This window comes from Centrocercus urophasianus, unplaced genomic scaffold, assembly GCF_019232065.1.
Source record: "Centrocercus urophasianus isolate 14NV4802_14NV808 unplaced genomic scaffold, USGS_Curo_1.0 seq_18, whole genome shotgun sequence".
Classification (NCBI taxonomy): domain Eukaryota; kingdom Metazoa; phylum Chordata; class Aves; order Galliformes; family Phasianidae; genus Centrocercus; species Centrocercus urophasianus.
The window spans coordinates 26,722,789-26,740,936 of NW_024884733.1; the positions used below are offsets into that span (position 1 = coordinate 26,722,789).

The 18,148-nt window shown below is 39.3% G+C and overlaps 1 protein-coding gene across 10 annotated transcripts in view; it reads left to right on the forward strand.

Moving 5' to 3' along the window:
* Positions 1-18,148, forward strand: part of PATJ (PATJ crumbs cell polarity complex component) — a 142,109-nt gene that overhangs the window by 17,868 nt on the left and 106,093 nt on the right. For 8 of the 10 annotated variants that reach the window (XM_042820129.1, XM_042820127.1, XM_042820130.1 and 5 more), the window contains exons 10-17: positions 735-837; positions 2,528-2,619; positions 3,523-3,658; positions 3,905-3,997; positions 9,979-10,055; positions 12,716-12,772; positions 14,106-14,240; positions 17,302-17,466. In XM_042820129.1, coding sequence (XP_042676063.1) covers positions 735-837; positions 2,528-2,619; positions 3,523-3,658; positions 3,905-3,997; positions 9,979-10,055; positions 12,716-12,772; positions 14,106-14,240; positions 17,302-17,466 — 858 coding nt within the window. The remainder of the gene's footprint in view (positions 1-734; positions 838-2,527; positions 2,620-3,522; positions 3,659-3,904; positions 3,998-9,978; positions 10,056-12,715; positions 12,773-14,105; positions 14,241-17,301; positions 17,467-18,148) is intronic. The other 2 variants (XM_042820132.1, XM_042820134.1) reach the window with 2 other exon arrangements.

The window sequence follows — 18,148 nt, forward strand, 5'->3', positions numbered from 1 at the left end:
TGTTATCATTAGAAAGGTTGCTTCATTGACAAAGATTGACTTTTGATGTGGTTTTGTGGTTTGGAGTGTAGCATAAAAACAAGGAATAAGCTCAGGCACCTGCATGGTCACGCATAGCTGCATTTAAGAAGGCAGCTGCTTCTGTTAGTACAAGTGTGTCTACCATGTGTATGTGTGATTGCCTTTCTTTAAGGACATCGAACCTACCTCTGCTTTGAAATCCCTTTTCTGTTGCTCCTCACTTCCTTAGCATCGCTGTTTTCTGACAGGAATGTGTGATGTGATAAGCCTGCATATGTATACCAGTTTTCTGACTTCTTAACTGTCCAGCAGAAACAGCTTGCACAAGTGGATTCGTGACACTTCTTATCAGGGAAGGCAAAGGTGTTTAAGATTTCTGTTGACTTTCGGGGTTTACTGGGAAGTCTGTTATTACCAAATGGCAGTGGAATCCAAGGGCCTTAAGCAGCCTAATGACAACTTTTGTTTTCAATGAAATATGAGTATTATATATCTGTCAAGTATGTGGAGAAATAGTAGCAAAGAATTTTGAAAGCAATTAATGACTTTGGGTGAGACATTGAGAAAATCCTGGATGTTTCACCTTTGCAAGTGTAAAACCTCCTAAAATAGGAAAATCGATATCGCTGCTTGCTTATGAAGATCTTAACCTGCAATACACTATTGGTACTGAGAAACTGGCTTTTTTTAACTGCCTTGTGCTTTATTTATAGGATAATACTGCTCTTTTTGAGACCCATGATGTTGAACTTATAAAAAAGAACGGGCAAAGCCTGGGGATAACAATTGTTGGATATGCTGGCGCATGCGATGTAGGTGAGTTCTATGAGGTTTAGTCAAGTCCAGGACAGGAGCTTTTCAAATGCTCTTTATTCACTGCGCATCAAATGGAGAGCACTTCTTTGAAACAGTGTAACCTACAAAATCTATTAAGATGATGTTTAAAGAACTTGCTACAAAGTGAAATTGAGCCATAGATTTTTTTTTTAGAGTTGTAATTATCTTATTAAATGGCTCCCACTTGACTGCTGGACTGTGGATCTTACACCTTTGTGTTGTTACTGTGTTAAACTGTAACAACTGTAAGGGAGTTCCTGCTTATGCAGGCTGCCTACAGTATTCCTTGCTTTGCCCTGTGATACCTTTCACATTTCAGATGGAACGTTTTAAGAAGAGTTTAAAAAACAGAGAATTGCACATCCCCAGTTTGCATCTGTTTTTGAATGACATCTTCAGTACGTCCAAAATAGCTCAGCGTGCACTTCCATTTATTTAATGAATTGTAGGTTTTAGAACAGACATGATCAATCGGATTAAATAGTCCATTTCTCTGCCAGGCAGGGGGTACAGAGATTCACAGATGAGTGTGATGTGTATGCCACGATCACAGGGTGATTTGTGACTCTTTGGTGGATGAGTGTTTCTGTACCTAAACTTAGGGAACAGCTAAAAATACCTTTGCTAAGATATTTTTTCCCCTTTTAAGACTGGATGACAGCTTTAATGTGAACTATTGGTTTCACAAATGATAGAATCTTCTCATAGCACTTGATAAAGTATGCTGGGAATGTGATGCAAGTAGGATTGCATTACTTCTCTCTTGATTGCCAGGGCATACTGCGGGCTTGCTGTTGAGGAATCTCAGGCTGGTGTGGTGGGTGCTGAGGACTGGGTCAGGGAGGCAAAGAGAAAAGGTGGGTTTGTAGTGGCAGCAGGGGAGATTGCTGAGCATGGAGAAGTTGTGTTGGACAGATATCAGAGGAAGTTTAGTGTTGACAAAAAGATGGATGAAGTGCCAATATGGTTAAAGATCAGCCTTTTTTTTTTTTTTTATATGGAGACTGTGGGGAGGTGGTGGAAAGGAGAAGTTACTATTTCAACTGGTGATTATACTATTGTGGATTTGTTAGTTGTGGGTTTTTTGTTGCTTTTTTTCTTTTTTTACTTTCCTACATCTAATTAGAAGTTAAAATTAATAATCAAACTTCAAACATGACAAAGGACAGCTTTTCTGATTACCATGTTTCCTTTTTTTTTTTTTTTTTTTTTTAAATACTTTTTCATTAAGACTTAAAGGACTAAATTCTTTAGCTAGAAGAGGATGATTGAAGTCTTGATCAAAGTACTTAAGCACATACTTTACTTTTAGCTTGGGTAGTCCTGTTGAAATCAAATGCAGCATGGATTTATGTGATTGTGGTTTAAGGCCCATGAAATGAATGAATCCATGGAGGAGGTGGCCTTCTGTGAGCCACTTCTAAGAAAAAATATCAAAGTCAGCATATAGGTTGTGTGCTGCTTGTGCCACTGCTAGTTATTTCCTTCAGATGTCCTCAGTTACTCCATGTCGTGCTGTGTAAAGTGGTCATGTGCAAATGTTGGTTGTTTGCAGAACTGTAGCTGCGTGGACAACTGTGCGAGAAATGCTGTAGTTGAAAAAGCTTAATAAGAAAATAAATCAGGTTATCTTAATGACTTGTTTCCCTTCCTCCCTCGTCACTGCCAGCAGAATCTTCAGGGATTTTTGTGAAAAACATAATACCTGGCAGCGCTGCTGACCACAATGGCCAAATTCACGTTCATGACAAAATTGTTGCTGTAAGTAAAATATTCTGCTTATGCACTGTAAACTGATGGTCCATTTCACGTCTCAGCATTGAAAGAACAACTTACTGGAGACTTTCTAAAATTAATTAAGCCTTCTCTGCTTTGTAAAGTAAGAATTTGTTTAGGTAGAATAGATGAAACATCTTAAAATGTTCTGTTTGAATTTTTACAGCAATGAGCTTTGGCTTTCTGTGGTTAAAATATTTTTTGTCTTTGTTCAAGTAAGTATTAAATGGTAGTTAACTATCAAAGAGGCAGGCATTTGGATTAAAATGTTTGAGTGGAGAATCTTGGCTTTTGGCCTAAAGTAAAGATGAGAAGCATTAGCTTCTATTGAATTCAACAGGATTTGAGGGTAGTTAAGATTTTGCAAGATGCAGCACACTTTATGATCTTAATTAGTGTGTAGAATACTGTGGATACAATCAAAATATGAATAATCACAAGTTATATTTGAAAGCCCAGGATTTATTTGTAGAAAACTTAAAAGCTTTGAATAGGACTGATTTGAATAATGGCCGATATTGCATTCACAGAACAAGCAGGAATGGATCGCACGATCTTTTTATTTTCAGAAATAACATTTATGATCTAAAAATGCTCTTTACAGTTGTGTGCTGTACCAGGACCTTCCCAAGTCAGCTTCTCCTTTACGAAAGTGAAATTTTGGTATCAACTTCAGCTTTTATCTGCTGTTTGCAGGTGAAGCCCCTATAGATGTGTGATGTAACAACGAGAGTACACAGTAATCTAACTGTAAATTGAAACATCTGAATTTGTTTATTAATTAAGCTGTTCAAAGTTGATTATACAGTTATATAATGTGGACATCCCTTAAAATGTACGGTACAGCATAAGAATGGGATGTGACAACTGCTATGTGATGTCATTTAGGTTGATGGAGTTAATATACAGGATTTTACCAACCAAGAAGTGGTAGAGACGCTGCGTAACACCGGGCAGGTTGTACGCCTCACCTTGCTCAGGAGGAGGCCTTCGACTGTTTCTTCAGAAAGATGTTCAGATAAAGGTAAGACTTCTCTTTTCCCCTCCCTTTTTCAGTAACTGATTTATCTGCTGAATTTACAGTGACTTAATCTAACAACTAGGACTAAGTCCCACGTGATTCTAGGTTTGGTAAGGGCTTACTGTAGAAGGTGAAATACTCCTATGTAACCAAAACGCAAACAAAAATGGCAGAAAAAGAAGTGTTGTTACTTCTTCATATGTTTTGCAGGATCTGTCTGATTTATTTTTTTCCCATCTATTTTCACAGTGCTGCCAAGTGTTCCAGCTTTAGCATCTTCTGGAGCTTTAGGGACTGAAACTAATGTGGACAGTAGGAATGAGGAAAACCAAAAACAGAAGGGTAATTTTCAAAATGAAACTAAGCAGATTCTGCATAAATCAGTTGGATAGAATGTCTCACAGTGTTCCTTCTAAGTCTTTGAAAAAGCCTTTAACCTAGTTTCAATACTGATTATCTGTCATGGCCTGTGTGGTCTTCAATCTTTGTTCCGTAAGGTCTTTTATTCAAGTCCTTTTTGAAGTAAAGCACTACCTGTTAGATCTATCAACTCAGACTCCAAAAGTAACACTGTCCACAGACTTGCTGGCATGTTGGTAGATAACATCCATGGATGTTACAGCCCTTTCAGGCCTATAGAATGAATCCCATCAGCTCTGTACAGCTGAATTGCTCCAGCTCACCTGCTCTTCTTTCTATCCGTGATCTTTCTCTGATGATGTGAGGTGTCCTGCCTGCAATCTTCTGACAGAATTTTTTCATCCTCCTCTGCTGTCAGGACCTTGAACCAAATCACTCAGTGAACAGCGTGCAGATGGAGCATTCCTCTTCCTGCCAGAAGTTACAGTCAGTTTCTACCCTCTTGGGAGTTCACCTTCACTTGGCAGTCCAATCTTTCCTCAGTCATGTCTTCCTTCTTGTACTCGCAGGTCTTAAGCTCCCACCTCTGCAGAGCCTTGTCTATGTATTTGTTAGTTCATGATGCCCATGAACTAACATTCTGGCCCTGCAGACACTTGATCAGAACTCACCTCCTGAGCTCCTTGACCTGGCCTCTGGTGGCCTGTGACCTGGGCTGCAGCAACTTTTCAGGAATTTGTAAATGAACAAGGCTTGCTGAAGTACCAGAGCTGACTGCAGCAGCAGGGATGGGGATTCATGTCTTGTGACATCTTCATTTGTAGGTCATTTTCCGTGAGTAACTTCTATCTCATCTGTGTACCAACTGCCTCCCTCCTGTTTGCTTGCCCTGCTTATTGTGCTCCTGATCACTGATATTTCCTGGAGTGCCAGAGAAGCAGGAAGCCTGGCATAAGTTATGTTGACCTCCTGTGAGATTCCTGACTTGGCAATGAGCCTCTCATTGCTGTCTGCTATTTCCCAGACCCAACTCATTTATCTTGCAGTGCTAATATCGTTGCATAGTGCTTCCTCCCATCCTACTGCTGGAAACTAGAGCTGAGTCTCTGGCTTGCTTGTCCTGAGCATACTAGATGGACTGGGAGGCTGTTGACTGCACACTAGTGTAGCTAGATGAGAATCTGGCAAAGGCATTATAAAACCTGATAACTGGAATTGGAAGCTGGATAGGAGTTGAAATTAGACATGAGTTTTTACCATTAAAGGCAGTTGGGCATAGAGACAGATCACAAAGGCATGGATTTCTTTGGGCTTGGTCTTTCCAGAAGGTATGCTTCAGTTCTCTGCTGATTTCTGGCCGTATCTACAGTATCTTCTGGGTGAATTTCTACAGATTGTGTTGAAGTCAGCATAAATTATCCTTATGCCTTGTAGTTTCTTAAATATGTAGATGCAATTGAGGAGTCTAAATTATGACTGTCAATGAATAACAATTTTGCTATGACTGTGGAAGATCTGTCAGTATTAAAGACAACCTGGAAATGAGAGGAATGTTAGCAGTTTCTATGCTCCATTCTGTTTTACTTTTCTGTCCAAGCCTTATAACCAGACATCCTTTGTTGTGACTTTTGCATGTTCCCAGAAATAGGAAGCCAAAACAGAGGTGATTGAGTAGCTATGGTTTAAGGTTATCAAATCATTGTTTTAGCTGCATGAGTGAAAAGTGTATATTGATCTGTATTTACACTGGTAGAAGAATTTAAGGACTTAGCAGTAGGATGTATTTAGGAGCTGCAGGACGTTTTTAGGCTCAGAAGAGCCAGGAGGACTTAGGCTCACTGTGCCAGAGGCTGGAAGAATAATATACTGTTCTGTTTCAATTACCTGGTCCTTTCTTTGCTCTAAATCCTATTGAACTTTCTGTGCATGAGGTCTTCTCTTCTGGTGAAGTGAACAATATCTCTGTAGTCAATTCCTGACTACTTGTGATTGGGTTATTTTGTGTCACAGGTGGCAGATGTCTACCCTGATACAAAGAGAACTTCCTGAGGAATTTGTTACCTGGCACCTCGCACTGTGCTTGTACAGTACATCAATGCCAAGACCAGTTTGTGTGGGGAACCAAAATGGCTTTTACCTGTCTTGAAGTTACCGAAGCCTTTGTCTCAAGATGCGATATCTACAGCTGTCTTAGAGCTTTCTGTCCCGCTAAGAGGCAGCTTGGATCTAACTCTATTCTTGAGCCCTTTTCACTGCATACTCAGTTTCTTTGGTATGGATCCACTGCCTCTCCATAAATGCACCAAAGCTCCTAGTTTTTGTAGGTGTTTGTAACCAAATTTTATGTATGTGAGTGGCTCCCCCTCATTTCTAATGCTGTGCTAATCTCATGATCCCTTTCTTGGAGCACTATGGAGTATGGTGCAGATGTACCTGAGTGAGAAGAACCTTGATGCGTAGAATTCGTACCTCCTGGCTAGACCCTTCCTGTTTGCTAGCAGAGACAGTATCATGGTGCATCAGGGAGCAAGTATACATGGAAGAATGGAAAAACCCATAGTATAAAAGTTCCCCTTACCCTGGTTAATGCAAATTGATGTGTTTGTTTGCACAGTGTGTCTTGAGATATCAAAATTTAATCAGTGCAGGTATTCTTTGTCTGAGTTGGATGTTGCCCTTGGTATCATCTGGTTGTGCTGGTCCTTTTGGGACCTTCAGGAAAATGAAAGGGACGTGGTTTTATAATGGAGTACAGAATCGGTGGCCTTTAATAAGCAAACATCATTGCTTGATTAAACTGATTTTTCATAGGGAAAAACCACATTAATTTACAGGGTTCTGCAAAACCTTTTTGCTATAAAACGTGTGTATCTTTGCTAAAAAGTTGAAATACTTAATTGCAAATTCTATTCGTGCTGAAGTATGATGTCTAAGATTTCACCTCGGTGTCGTCGCCAGATTCCAAAGATAGGTGCTTATTTTGGACGTGGTGATGGACACTTCATTATAATGGTGCTAAAGTAAATACTGCTAATTCGAGGCTCCGACTGCTCTCTGGAAATGCTTTTGAAAGTTTAATGCAAAAAGTCTGTTTTATAAATTATGTATTGCTTCCTTTTAAGCCCAGTTGCGTGAAATTCTTATTAAATTGTGTTTCCTGGAGAGGTATTAAATACTAATTCTGACCGGGCTAAGACATGCTTAAACAATGCTGTTACAAATGCAACATGGTTTAGGATGCAGCGTGCACGAGGCCTGAAACTTTCTGCTAGCACACTAAGGGCAATTAACAGCTGCATCTGCAAGGCTGCAGGCTGGGTGGAACTGCTTTCTTCTGCCTTGAAGCAGCACTCAGGATCTGAAGATGTGATGATGGTATCCAGGAGCTTAAAGATGGCTGGAGAAAAACACCCAACAGTCAGGGGAGATGAAGTGTGTTAGTGAAATATACTAGGGCACAGGAGATGGAGGATGAAAGGAGTCCTTGTGTAGTGAGTTTATGAAATCCAGAGCAGATTGCAAGAAGAAAAGATTCCAGTTCAGAAGAAGCCAGCAATTTTGCCCCCAAAAATACGATTTTTACAGTACGTGTGATTGTTTCTTTTTTAATTGATGCTGCCTAGTGAGAAAGGAAAAACTGTGGTGAAGTGCAGGCGGAAGGACAGGAGTGTAATGATGTTGAAAGTTATTGCTAATAGAAGCTGTTCTGGGAAGCGTTTTCATTTCTGAAGCACATTCCAGAAGATGTAGTACATATCTCAGGTCATGAGAAGTCCAGCTGGGTGAGAAACTAAAGAAACCTTCTATTAACTATCACATGGAAAAAGCTGTTTGGGGAGGAAAAGGAGCTTTTAGGTGAATTGAGCGAAAACGTTGGAACTAAATGTATCTAATCCAAACCTGCTCGTCCTGCTTTTCCACAGTTCTGAGGAAGTTACACACAGAGACTTCCAAGCATGTGTGAAATAAAGAAAGGTTCAAACTTCACGTGGAGATGTGCATCAGCACTCGTTCTGTACAGCCTATAGAGTTTTGGTAATGTGTTTAGGAATTGATGAAGAAATCTGTTTTCAGCCAATTTGAGCATAGTTTACAGTTGCTGAACTGAACTTTGAGCCTGATCCTAAGATTTATTGCTCCCGGTGAACCTTAAAATCCGTATCAGACTGCACAGGGCTTTGCAGATTCTGAAGTCATGCGTGTTCAAGCTTGGAAATAGTCAGAAAAGAAACTGCAGAATTTTTGTTTCTAAACGTTTATGCAAATAGGAGGAATAGGAAGATGCACTGATGTTCTGTTTTTGCTACAGCTGGGAAGTAAATGATAGCGATCAGCCTGTGCTTGATAATACAGCTCATGAAGAAGACTTCTCCCTGGGAACTTCAATTAAATTCAAATGGAAGAAAAAGTCTCCAGATGTGATCCAGAATTGCAGTACAAATTGTCTTCTCTTTTCTAAAGAAGATAATTTATTTCAAAGAGAGCTGTGGTCTGTACCTAAAAACAAAGAAAGAAACAAAAAAACCAGCACCCAAGTTTTCATGATCGGTGGAGTTTCTTTTGGTGACAGAAAACAGCCATCTGAATTGCTGGAATCCTTGAATATCTAAGTCAACTTGAGACTGTTGCTTAAAGGCGCGCTGGATGTTCCCAAGTGAAATCTCAGTTCCTAGGCTGTAAGCAATGTAATTTCTCAGAGCACGCCAGACAGAATTTGCCTGTCTGACATGACAGAAAGCGATGGAGGGAATGCAGTTATGTTGTATAACTTAACTTTATATCTTTAATGAGTGGAAAACTTCAAAGTTCTAAGATGATGAATGAGGATTCTATTGCAAAGCTCACGTTTTATCTTTGCAATCTATGAAGGTGTTGAAAGCAAAGGCAGCTAGGCATCCCATGTGTCTTTGCTGTTCCTACTAGGTAGGTTCTGAGCTTCTTGGTGATGACTTCGAAATCTATCCCACTCCCCCAAAGCATTTTGCTTGCTCATTTGCGTGCACAATGTGAGGCTGTGATTTACATTCTAAGTTTCAGTGTGACACATGGGCAGTACTAAGTGGTCTGTGCCTTGTCTAGACATCTGACAAACTATTACAGTCATTCAGGGGGAAAAAAACAGTTTTCAGTAATTCAGACCCCAGTTGCTGCTGTTGTAGCTGCTAGATGGAATTTGTAGCTGTGGAGTTTGATTCCTACCAGTTAAACATTGCTTCAGCTTGGAACTTTATATGTGTGCTGAGCTTCTGGAGGAGGTCAAACGCGGGGCAGCCAGTCATTTTATGCTGTCTAGCTCTGTCAAATTGTCTTACATGACTGTAATACTGCCTTGGTTGCATAAGTAAGAAAGCTGAAAAGATATAAATGTCAAGATAGGCAAGTTCCCACGGAAGACTGGTTTAGAACTGGAGCTTATATTAAAGCTCATGTTACTTACTGGCCTAATTAAACTAGACAAGCCTTTGTACCTGCCAAATGTATAAATAAAGTGTACAACTGCATTGTGCTTACACAGCTCCATGATAACAGCAGTATCTTGTCAGGTGTTTTACTTCTTCAGGGGTTCATTTTGGTGGAAGATAATGGTCCCTTGGAGCAGCATGCATTTTTATAGCAACAAATTATGAAGTCATGTGAGATTTATTTTGCAGCCTGAAAGAATGATTTATTTACAGTACTATATGGTACAGAACTCACATCTCATCAATGCAAGCATCACCTCTTCTGCCACTCAGCTGAATAAATCACACTTTAGCACTAGCTGACATTTTGCATTGTTTTCCTTAGAAAGTCATTTTTGATTTGCACTGCTTGATAGACTCAGCTTAATGCAATTTCTTTTTTTTTGCATATCTGATTATTTCCTCTAATCTTTTATTTACACTGAATTTTTATGGAAGTGTTTAGAAGCAAATGTATTTCTGAATGCAAAATGTAAATTTAATCCTGCCTTTCGTATTTAGGAAGAGACGCATTCCCTCCTGCATATGATCTAAAGTCCAAGTGGGAAAACCTGCTGGGCCCTGAATATGAAGTTATGGTATGTTACCTTTCAATAAACTACATTCATGTGTGTTATTTTTTAAAATTACAGCTTTGTGAGCTTATTACAGGCTGTTTATAGAACAGTTCAGCATTTGGAACAGATCAGTAACATCAAGTTTTGTTTCCATTAGCATCGGGGCTGAAATACAGAAATGGTATAGCTGATACTTTTTGTAAATACTGTTTATATAAATGCTATTGTTAAATCGTTACACAGATACTAGACAGAAATGGAGATTTAAGAAAATTGGCAGTCTTTTTAAATCTACATCACAGCAGCCACTTAAAATATGTGGCATTTTTATGATTTTAGTTAGAAACTGTTAGGTTTATTGCACACTGAAAAGAAAAAAAAAAGAACAACCACCGCAGTTCAAGATAGAATTGTGATGTTTCACAAATAATCTAAGGATTTGATTAGAAAGATGTAAGAATGATTTTCAAACATACTGGAAACACAGGAAGTAATTTGAGGTAATGTACCTTCATGGTGCCAGTGCCTATTAGATATTTCTTCACCTTGTATTAAATAATTGCCAAGCAAAAGATTGTTTTGATGAATTGTCATAAGGAGCTGACTGAAATGGTAATTCGCTATTGCTCTTCAGCGCTGTTAGCCAATGAGTACAGATTAAAAGAAATTCCAGCCAACCTTCCTTCTGAGGCCTTAAAAAATTCTCGCTGCCACCAGCAAAATGCCCTGTTTGTCTTTGCAATGCTTGTCCAGTTGATTTAGAGACACTTATTTTTACTGCTTGGAGTAGCCATCATTCCAATTGCTCGCTGGAAGATTTAAAGTAGCTTTAAGAATTGTCTTGAGAAACTCGCTTCGCTTCTTTCCATTAGCACTGCTTTAAGATCTGAAGTTCGTATAGGATTATGTACGTGATGTCATAAATCTGGTTGGCTGCCCACTTCAGTTGCTTGGTATTCCCATCCTTACATTTCAAGAGTCTGATATTTCCTCCTTAGCACTATCGTGCTTCCCACAGAGGACAGAAACCTGCTTAGTTTGTGAAACTGTGCATTTCTAATTCTTGAGCTGCTGCCAGGAAAATGGCAGGAGTGAAAATCACGGAATCACTTAGGTTGGAAAAGACCCTTCAGACTGAGCCCAGCCATCAACCCAGCGCTTCAGGTCCAGCAGCACATCGTGTCCTGAGTGCAGCATCTGCATCTCTTCAAGATCCCCAAGGACAGCAATTTTGCTGCTGCCCAGGGCAGCGCGCTCCAGTTTGTGTGGAGAAATTCTTCCTCATACCCCATCTAAACCTTCCCTTGCACAACTTGAGGCCATTCAGTGCTAACTGTGGTTGAGACGTTCATAGTTGGTCCTTTTAAAAAATAGAAGGAAGCTGTTACAGCGCCCTGTTTTGAAGGTCAGTTTTTGGTTCTTCCAGTTTTTGTCATCTGCTCTGCTTGGCTGCATTCAGTAACAGTGTTAAGCTTGATTGCAGCCTGATGGCTCGCTCCCTGTCCTTGCCCCTACACTGAGATCCCCTGAAACTTGCCCTAAAGGTGACTGTGAGTCGGAGGACTTCTCTTAAGCATTTCTCTTCAGAGGAAATCGTTGTTTGAAGAGAGGATTTAGTGTCGCTGGTGGCTTCCAGTCCTTTGTGGCAGCAACTTAAGAACAAAACTGAGATGCTGTTGAAAGGAAAGAGACTGGGAGCCTGTTTGGGGATTTATGGCTGTGTGGTGTTTCTTGCCAAGTACCTAGCTGAGAACAGTCGGGCTGAGGAGTTATCAGTCCTGGATTCATTTAGTTACAACTGAGTGGACGTGGAACAGATTCTGTCTGTCGGGAAAAATACCCGAGCTGCAGGGGTGGAAGGCAGGACTCTGGAAGCCCCATTTAGAGTGAAGCTGAAGGAGCGAGCCGAGACTTAAGGTTGCTTTGTAGATACTTTGTTACACTGGGAATTTCCAAGGAAGCCTGAATGGAAACAGTTACTTGATTTTTGCAAGGCTGTATGTGTTTCCAATCTAACCAATAGAGCTGGCGTCCCAAAAACCTCAGTGACAGTGACCCAGACTTCAGCCTTGGACCATAGATCACTACAGATTTCATCTGATTACAATTAAAATTTGAATAAATATCCTTCTATGGCTACAAATGAATTCTGTTAAGGAAGAGATCCACAACAACAACAAAAAAAGAAATGGTGGAAAACATTTAGACTTATTGCATTCAAATTGGAAAAAAAAAAATCCTAAAGATGGACTGAAGGGATTTCTTCTACCTCTTGTATATGATTCATTTTGCATTCAAATTTGTAATTAAACTCATGTATTTCAAGCCAAGTTAGAAACGTTCTGGGGAAGATAGCGATTTAGTCTAGATGTTAGGTGGCTCTTCTGTTGTCTGAAATAATAACTTAGGCCATTGTAATGTTCAGTTCTGATTGGCAAGTTGCTGTGGGTATTTGTGTCAAATGTAATGGCATTTTGTGCTTATAGAGGATTACTGGACTTGACTAAAATTGTCAAGCTTCAAGAATGGGATAATATTTGAATCTGCTAATAAAGCATAATCACAACATTGCAAAATGTAAGTGTTGGGCATCAGAGACTTTCTAACACTCATTAAAATTATTCTGCATCAATATGATATTGTCCTGGTATCGAAAATAGTTACGCTGTGTAATTCCTTAGGTTGTGAATGTGGATATGCCCATTACAGATGACTCAGAACTGCAGAAGTACTCAAAGGTATGACTTGCATGTTTTTTTCCTTCATGGCACATGTTGATGTTTATGACTCAAAATTCCACATTTGTTTATTTCATAAATATTTTCATAAATATTTCATAAATTTGGGGGTGATTCCAGTTTTCAGTCTCTTTTCCAAAAGAGGCTGCCTATGGTCTGCCTATTTTCTGGTGTGGTCCAAAGCATTTTTAGTGCAATGGGCAAATGTTCCTTTAAAAAAACAATCAATCAAAAAACCAAAACAACCAAGCTAAAATTTTGCGAAAGCCTCAAATTACTGGGTGCTTAATTGCATTGAAATTGAGTTGTAGAATACTTGCTGAAAGTTGCTGCAGAATGAAGTAGGGTTTGAAACTCTGTTCAGTGTCATAATCCTGTGCAGGGATTCAGTGCAATGATCCGGCCTTGGGATGGAGTGTCCTTTTAGTTAGGATGTTAGAATTCCTTTCTTCTGAAAATCCTGGTAGACTTTCTAGGTATGGATGCTAGTACTGCAAAACAAAGGTTTTGAAGTGATGTGTTTATGTGCTTCTGGGGATTTCTCAGTGAAGAAAGACCATGAAGTCAGAATAAGGCATGGCTGTGGGGAAATGATGATGAATGGATTGCTCCTTTTTGCTTTAAGCATCCAGAATAAACTGGGGAACCAGGAGGAGATTCGGTGTTTCAACTTAAGTAATAAAGAGCCAGAAAGTTGCCCAACTGTGGGAGCAGCTGCTGCTGATCATCTCTGCCTCCTCTCCGTGGGTTGCTGTGATCCCTGCTGTCTTGTCTGGATCACACAAAGGCAATAAGAATCGGAGGCTTTCTGGAGGGGAAAAAAAGTAGAATAAAAGGGATTCCACAGGAAAAGGCTAACACAAAATCAATGAATTTCCATTGCAGAAATAAGATCAAACATTTGCAGAGGATGCGGTGGATATTTTTCCTACTCCAAAAGTAGTGTAGATCCTCAAGGGTCAAGACAGCTGATCCTGTGATGGGTTGTTGTTGACCTAGCATTAAATGGTCGTGTTGGAGTTTCTGTCAGCTTTTTCAAAACTCACTGTTTGGGTAGGATAGACTTACGTGAGTGGTGCTTCTCTTCTGTGTGCTTTTTTTCAAATGGCAGCATTGTTTAAGAGTACAGAGCAAAGGATTCGTGGGTTGTTTTTACTTGTGTAGATGGTTTGTGTAGAGAAATTCTAGATATTCTGTGTTACTTGTGCTGTAACACAGCCAATGTGAGTCAATAATTAAGACAATAATTTCACCATGTTTAATTTGAGCTGTTAAGTGTTAAAGTGTTCGTATCATAGTAGGTGCAGATACAAACTGTCTCATCTTTTGGCAGCTATTACCCATCCATACTTTGAGATTAGGAGTTGAGCTTGACACGTTTGATGGACATCATTACATATCATCAATTGCTTCAGATGGTCCTGCTGCAACACTTGGTCTTCTGCAACTGGAGGATGAACTTCTAGAGGTAAAACAAACAGAAGTAGTGCATTGTTTAAACCTTTTCTAAAATGCTCCTATTAGATTTTAGTTTGGTTGCAGTGTGTGCAGTACTAATTTTAATGAGTTGACTGTGAAAGCAGAGCAACTCTCTGGAAGCCTCGCGTTTTCTTCACCATTTCATTCGTCCCTTGTGCACCTCCTTGTGACCTCTTAGTGACTTCTTGCTTTTTTCTGAAGTGTTTAACACGATTATCAGGAATCACAAGGGCTGAGATAATAGTTACTGAATGCAGATGTTTCTGTGGTCCTTCAGTTTTTTGAGCAAACTGGCATTAGCTTTTCTACTCTACCTGGTGGATAATATTTTTCCACTCCTGAAAAAAATGTACAGCAGTCTCAGAAATTCCTGTTAAGCATTTTAACTTGCTTGTTGAGTCTTGAGAGACATTAGTGTCTGAGAGGTAGTACATCAGTTCAAATGTGTATAGAGAAGTACTGTGATAGCTTGGAAGTTATCAGAATCAGACCAGACCTATCAGCTCAAGAGGAATATACCTTTAATCAAATTAAAATAATACCTGTTTTGTGTTTGTATCTATCAACATCTCAGCCTGCAAATAAGTAGCCATTAATTTCCTGTTGAACCCTATGTATGAAATAGTTTGAATATTTTTAGTGGATGCGAAGAACATTGAATTGACATCAATGGGAACAGAGTTGAGCCTTCTGAAAGATTAATTTGTTAGCTGTACTGCTCTATTGCCGTTACTTGTTGTTCACCCTTTGATGTTGATCAGAAATTCATACTGATATCACTAAGACCTAAACCATCTCTTTCTTTATCGCTTAATGGAGGAAATCTCGATTCCTGAAGGAAGAGATTAATGGAATGCTGAAAGTGTCATTTAAATTTCTTGGCCACTAAACAAGAAGTTGTATGGTAAAAGCAATTACTGCAAAGTAATTTAGGAAACTTTAATTCTGTATTTATTTTTTATCAATTTTGCTTATTACTGTGCATCTACAGTTAAGTACACAGATATGTCCAGACACAGTGAGCATATATTTTCCTTTTCTGTAGCTGGAAAAAAAACAACAAAATCAAAATGTGCTCCAGGGCTAAAGTTATATATGCCAGGTTTAACCCAGAGTATGTTTTTGCAGCCAAGTTATAAATCCCTTTAAGTAGAGGTTTGCAATGGAAAATGTGACAGCCCCATTTCCCAAACAAGCAGCTCTACCTGGGCCTGATACAAGTGGGATTAAAATGCAATCAGTACAGGAATTTTCTTTAATATATAGTGAGGTTGACTGCTGATTATTTTTAATGATGTGTTTGAATTATGATAGAAAACATGTTATTTTCTTTTTTTTTTCTCTAATTTTAGCTGATTTCATTGTGTTCTTTTTTAGAAGTAAATTGCTTCCTCCTGTTCTTCTAGTTTTGTGAGAGAAATTTCACTGACTCCTATTTGATAGCACACCTAACTGGAGGGTTGTGGTAACCGAAGGGGGTGCTTGGCACCTTGCGTGTCTAGAGACCAATTTCTGGCAGCTGCCAAAAGCAGAAATGGGAGTCCCCAAGTCTGCTTGGGAGTGAGCAGCAGCTCTTCCCCATCAATCACAATATGCTGAGAAATGCTGGTAACTTTCCACCGCACTGCCAGTCTCAATGCATTAAAAAATCCTTACGCGTAGATACTTCTGCTTAAATAATTAACTAATGGATGAGCCTGATAGCTCAGCAGTTGATGCGGTTCTTACAGAAAAAAGCATGGCAGTTCATCTTAGTGTTGCAGATGAGCTTTAGCGTTCTGAATTTTCTCCTTAGGTGTTCTTTAGTAGGAGAGGAACTCTGATCCTCAGCAGTATGAGCTACATTTATACTGTAAAGCGTGCAAAGAAAAGATGGAAAAAATAAAATCTGATGAAAAATGGTGTGTAACGTGAGTTTGCTGTGTGATCTTACCAAACAACTTCAGTTATTCCCACTTTGGTTTGGTCTGTGTTGTGGAGTAGATTTGCAAGTAGATTAGTTGAAATCCAGCCGTACTGGGCATTTGGTCACGAGAGCAGATTTGAGGTGGCCTCAGAGAGAGCCCTGAGGTAAAGGCAGGGTTGATATTGACTCCATAGCACTCACTCAGTTAAACCTCTTCTCTTTTGGGGCTGCAGTGCTTGTCAATGGAAGTCTTCATGTTGACACCCACAACACACACTGACAGTTTGCATGGCTCATATTCAACGGCATTCCTAGGGGGCAAGTTAGATGTAGCCTCACAATACTGCGTTAGTGAAGCATATGAAAGAGGATCCACGCCTGTATTTTTATTTTCCTGAGGGAATGTAACTGCAGTGTCCCATTTTTAAAGCAGCATTATTACTTTTTTAGAAGTGTATGGCTTAAAATATTCATTAACAGTGGCCTTATTGTCTTCTTTTGTCACTTAGGAGCAATAAAGGGTGTGGGGTTGTAACCTTAGGCCTTTGTCAGGGTTTTCTGATTAATTGCTCACTGTACTTGGCTTGTTTTCTACTATATAGCCATTCTTGCATGTTTTGTGTAGGATCTGTATCAGTTTCAACCAATTTGTTACAATTTGAAGCACTGACAGATGTGCCAGTTTTGACTTCAAGTTTTTTATTGGAGCTAAAATCTGTGTTTTCTTAAACATTTTTGAAAACTGAACATTTCTGTTTAAATTCAAATAGATAAGCCTAATGGATTTGGAAAAAAAAAAAAAAAAAAGGCTATTCCTAACAAAGAAGCAAGTCAGAATAAAAGTAATTTCTAGAAGAGTTTATGCTAGGAAAAATAGTGACTGGAAAATGAATTGTAGGATGTTGAAGAAAGCAGAGAGCTGATGTAACAGTAGTCACAAGATCAAGTTTAATATTCATAGTAATGCATGTATGTATACTTAAGGAGCACTTGTTAACAAAACAATGCAAGCTTTGCTGGAATCCCTAGGTAAAATGAGATCTTCACATGCAGCTAAGTAAAGGCAAGTACACCAAAACTGATGAAAGTAATCTGGTTGATGTCCTTCTATATAACTCTGTGTGGATGTGTGTTTTCTGTGCAGGTCAATGGAGTTCAGCTGTATGGCAAATCACGCCGTGAGGCAATCACCTTTCTAAAAGAAGTGCCACCTCCATTTACAATGGTTTGCTGTCGGCGACTTTTTGATGATGGCAGTGAGTCTCTTGTGGATGAACCCACTGCGGGAGTTCCATCTCCAGAACAAAAGGTAGACTTCTCATGGCATTCAGTTGGGTACAGTGAAGATCACTTCACGTGCGTGTGGTTCTGAGAAAGTAATTTAGCCTTCTAGAGAGAGTGTTTGTTTTCTTTTTTTGTTGTCGTTGTTTGGTCCAGACTTTTCAATCTTAATGTTTCTAAATATACATTTGTAGGTATTTAAACCCAGATTTTTTTAGTTGTCATCTGCAGTTGCCTTTGTGACTCACTTTGGGCTTGTAAGGGACTGCTGGTTTTTCAATGAGCGAGAGTTCATGTTTGCAGCAGTGTTACTTATACTCCAGTTTATGCAGGTTGAAAGGGAGAAACTTCATTGTACTATAAATACAAGGCAGGTAAATCACCAGTGCATGCTGACTATGTACATCCTATTCATCATTCTTACACTTAATAGGCGAGTGAGAGCTTTGAATTATACTAAATCACATCCTTGCCACCATTAGCTGATTACTTCCATGTTCTGAGTAGGTTTTTTTTATAGAACTGGAAAAATATTAAACTTAATGTTTCTTTCCATTGCAGAAGCTTTAAAGTCTTGAACTAAAGCTTGACACTTGTAATGGCTGTTCCTATTTATAACAAGTATTTACACCTTGATTTCTCATCTTTTCTGATCTAATTTCCTGGAAGGTAGGATTTCTGGGAGGAGAGTTAAAATGAAATATGGACAT